The 3,293-nt window shown below is 49.3% G+C and overlaps 1 protein-coding gene across 2 annotated transcripts in view; it reads left to right on the top strand.

The window, feature by feature from the left end:
• Positions 1-2,993, top strand: part of LOC147224065 (ras-related protein Rab-1B-like) — a 7,982-nt gene extending 4,989 nt beyond the window's left edge. For both annotated transcript variants that reach the window (XM_086164619.1, XM_086164620.1), the window contains 5 exons: positions 1-33; positions 105-200; positions 947-1,042; positions 1,111-1,242; positions 2,509-2,993. The exon at positions 1-33 is cut by the window's left edge and continues 40 nt beyond it. In XM_086164619.1, coding sequence (XP_086020745.1) covers positions 1-33; positions 105-200; positions 947-1,042; positions 1,111-1,242; positions 2,509-2,745 — 594 coding nt within the window. In that variant the 3' untranslated portion in view covers positions 2,746-2,993. The remainder of the gene's footprint in view (positions 34-104; positions 201-946; positions 1,043-1,110; positions 1,243-2,508) is intronic.
• Positions 2,994-3,293: the final 300 nt, after the last annotated feature.

Raw genomic sequence — 3,293 nt, 5'->3', positions numbered from 1 at the left:
GTGGGGAAGTCCTGCCTGCTGCTGCGCTTCGCGGTACGTCTGCCGACGAGACTCCTCCGCCCGGGTTTCTTCTCCGGGTGACCTCCGATCTTCTCCACCCGCAGGACGACACCTACACCGAGAGCTACATCTCCACCATCGGGGTGGACTTCAAGATCAGGACCATCGACATGGACGGGAAAACCGTCAAGCTCCAGATTGTAAGCCGGGTTTAATCCACCTGTCAATCATGAACCAATGGGTAACTGATGTTGGAGAACATGGAGAACTCAGAGAGAGAACCTAGGTAGGAGAACATGGAGGGAACCCAGGTAGGAGAACATGGATGGAACCCAGGCAGGAGAACATGGATGGAACCCAGGCAGGAGAACATGGAGGGAACCCAGGTAGTAGAACACGGATGGAACCGAGGTAGGAGAACATGAAGCAAAACTGGAGAGCCCAGGTAGGAAAACATGGAGAGAACCCAGGTAGGAGAACATGGATGGAACTAAGGTAGGAGAACATGGATGAAACCCAGGTAGGAGAAAATGAAGCAAACCTGGAGAACCCAGGTAGAAGAACATGGAGAGAGCCCAGGTAGGAGAACATGGAGAGAACCCAGATCGGAGAACATAGATGAAACCCAGGCAGGAGAACATGGAGAGAACCCAGATCGGAGAACATGGATGGAACTGAGGTAGGAGAACATGGATGGAACCCAGGCAGGAGAACATGGAGAGAACCCAGGTAGGAGAACATGAAGCAAACGTGGAGAACTCAGGCAGGAGAACATGGAGGGAACCCGTGGAGGGAACCTGGTTATCCATTAGCTTGTGCTATCGTTAGCTGCTGTGGCCTGACAGAAGATCTGAAGGTTCTGCACTCAGTCCTGGTTCCAGCAGGTTCTTGAAGAAGAACCCGACGTTCCCTGACGCCGCCTTCTCCTGTGTTTGCTGTGGGTCAGTGGGACACGGCCGGGCAGGAGAGGTTTCGCACCATCACCTCCAGCTACTACCGAGGAGCTCACGGCATCGTGGTGGTCTACGACGTCACCGACCAGGTGCGGTTCTTCTCCGAATGTCGCGGTTCTACAACGGACGGGTTCCGACTCCCTGCCGTCCCGTCCAGGAGTCCTTCGGCAACGTGAGGCAGTGGCTGGAGGAGATCGAACGCTACGCCTGCGAGAACGTCTCCAGGCTGCTGGTGGGGAACAAGTCCGACCTGGTGGCCAAGAAGGTGGTGGACGCCGCCACGGCTCAGGTGACCTCGGCCGTCCTCCATGTTCATGTCATGCTGTGTGCGAACACACACAATCCCAAATGGCAGGAAGTCGAACCCAAAACAGGAAGTGACTCACAAAAATACAAGAAGTGACTCGCAAAATACAGGAAGTGACTCGCAAAATACAGGAAGTGACTCGCAAAATACAGGAAGTGACTCGCAAAATTCAGGAAGTGACTCGCAAAATTCAGGAAGTGACTCGCAAAATTCAGGAAGTGACTCGCAAAATACAGGAAGTGACTCGCAAAATACAGGAAGTGACTCGCAAAATTCAGGAAGTGACTCGCAAAATTCAGGAAGTGACTCGCAAAATACAGGAAGTGACTCGCAAAATACAGGAAGTGACTCGCAAAATACAGGAAGTGACTCGCAAAATACAGGAAGTGACTCACAAAAATACAGGAAGTGACTTGCAAAATACAGGAAGTGACTCAGAAAAATACAGGAAGTGACTCAGAAAAATACAGGAAGTGACTCAGAAAAATACAGGAAGTGACTCAGAAAAATACAGAAAGTGACTCACAAAATACAGGAAGTGACTCACAAAATACAGAAAGTGACTCACAAAAATACAGAAAGTGACTCACAAAATACAGGAAGTGACTCACAAAATACAGGAAGTGACTCAGAAAAATACAGGAAGTGACTCAGAAAAATACAGGAAGTGACTTGCAAAATACAGGAAGTGACTCAGAAAAATACAGGAAGTGACTCAGAAAAATACAGAAAGTGACTCACAAAATACAGGAAGTGACTCACAAAAATACAGAAAGTGACTCACAAAATACAGGAAGTGACTCACAAAATAAAGGAAGTGACTTGCAAAATACAGGAAGTGACTCACAAAATACAGGAAGTAATACCCAAAAGACTTAAAGAGGGAAACACAGAAGTGGAATACAGGGATGGTAATTAAAATAATATATCAAAATAATATATAGAATAATCAAAAATAAAATAATTACAAATAAAAATACATAAATTGTAAGAATAGTATGAAAAATAAAAAAATGTATTTTTTGAAAAATGAAATTAAAAAAAAACTTTTTAGTCTGTCATTTTGAAAAATGAAGAATATGTCCCTTTCTGAGAAGTACACTATGTGTCAAGTACTCCCTTGTACTACATGTACTTCTTCAGTACTTGATGTGAGTGAATATTTTGCAGTTCTTCAGCTGTTGCTCACCTGAAGCACATGTGGAAGTTGCCCTCCGGAGGCTTTTCTGAACTTCCTGCCCCTCACAGGAGCTGGCCTCCAGCCTGAAGATCCCCTTCCTGGAGACCAGCGCCAAGAGCTCGGTCAACGTCGAACGCTGCTTCCTCACCATGGCGTCGGAGGTCCACCGCCGCCTGGCCAGCGAGGGGGCGGCGGCCATGCAAGGGGAGGCCCAGCAGGGGAGGACCCAGGCTGCCAGGATCAACAGCGCCCCCTTGTGGACGGGAGGGGAGAAGCAGGGGCAGGAGGCCGGCGGCTGCTGCTGAGACGTTCTCTACCGAGAACCCGGAGAACCTGGAGAACCCGGAGAACAGATCCAAACTCTGACTGTTCAGTCGGATCAGATGGGATGAAAGATCTCATCCGATACGATAATCAATATCCAATCGCCCCCCAATCGCGCAAACCGTTGTGTTGATGAGGTGTTTCTCCTTCTAGAAGTTCTGCAGCTGAGAGGTCCTTCCCAATAAAGGGCTCGTTTATCAGGGAGCTTCTCTGTTTGTATTTGGATTTGCCGATGGTAGGTGGGGGAGGGAGGGGGTCTCCTGGACCACTAGAGACCTTGGCTGGTCCATCACCAGGGGCAGAAATGGGTTCTCGCCCAATGAGCTCCTTGGGAGATGCGAAGCCTTCATGGCCTTTCCAGGATTCCACAGTGACATCCAACCCTCCACCGTGGGAAGGAGAAGAATTAAAGAAAGAGACGGGATCCCGAGGTGAAGAAGATCAGGGGGTGGCAGTGGCAGAAGAGCTGCAGTTCCCGTTGCAGCCACCGGGGGGCAGTGTTGCTCTGCAGGCCTGCTGCGTCCTGGAG

Source organism: Fistularia commersonii, chromosome 18 (genome assembly GCF_037954325.1).
Source record: "Fistularia commersonii isolate RoL2024-O1a breed Wild chromosome 18, RoL_Fcom_v1.0, whole genome shotgun sequence".
Classification (NCBI taxonomy): domain Eukaryota; kingdom Metazoa; phylum Chordata; class Actinopteri; order Syngnathiformes; family Fistulariidae; genus Fistularia; species Fistularia commersonii.
The sequence above is the reverse complement of the archived record's forward strand: the minus strand, read 5'-3'. Positions and strand labels throughout refer to the sequence as shown.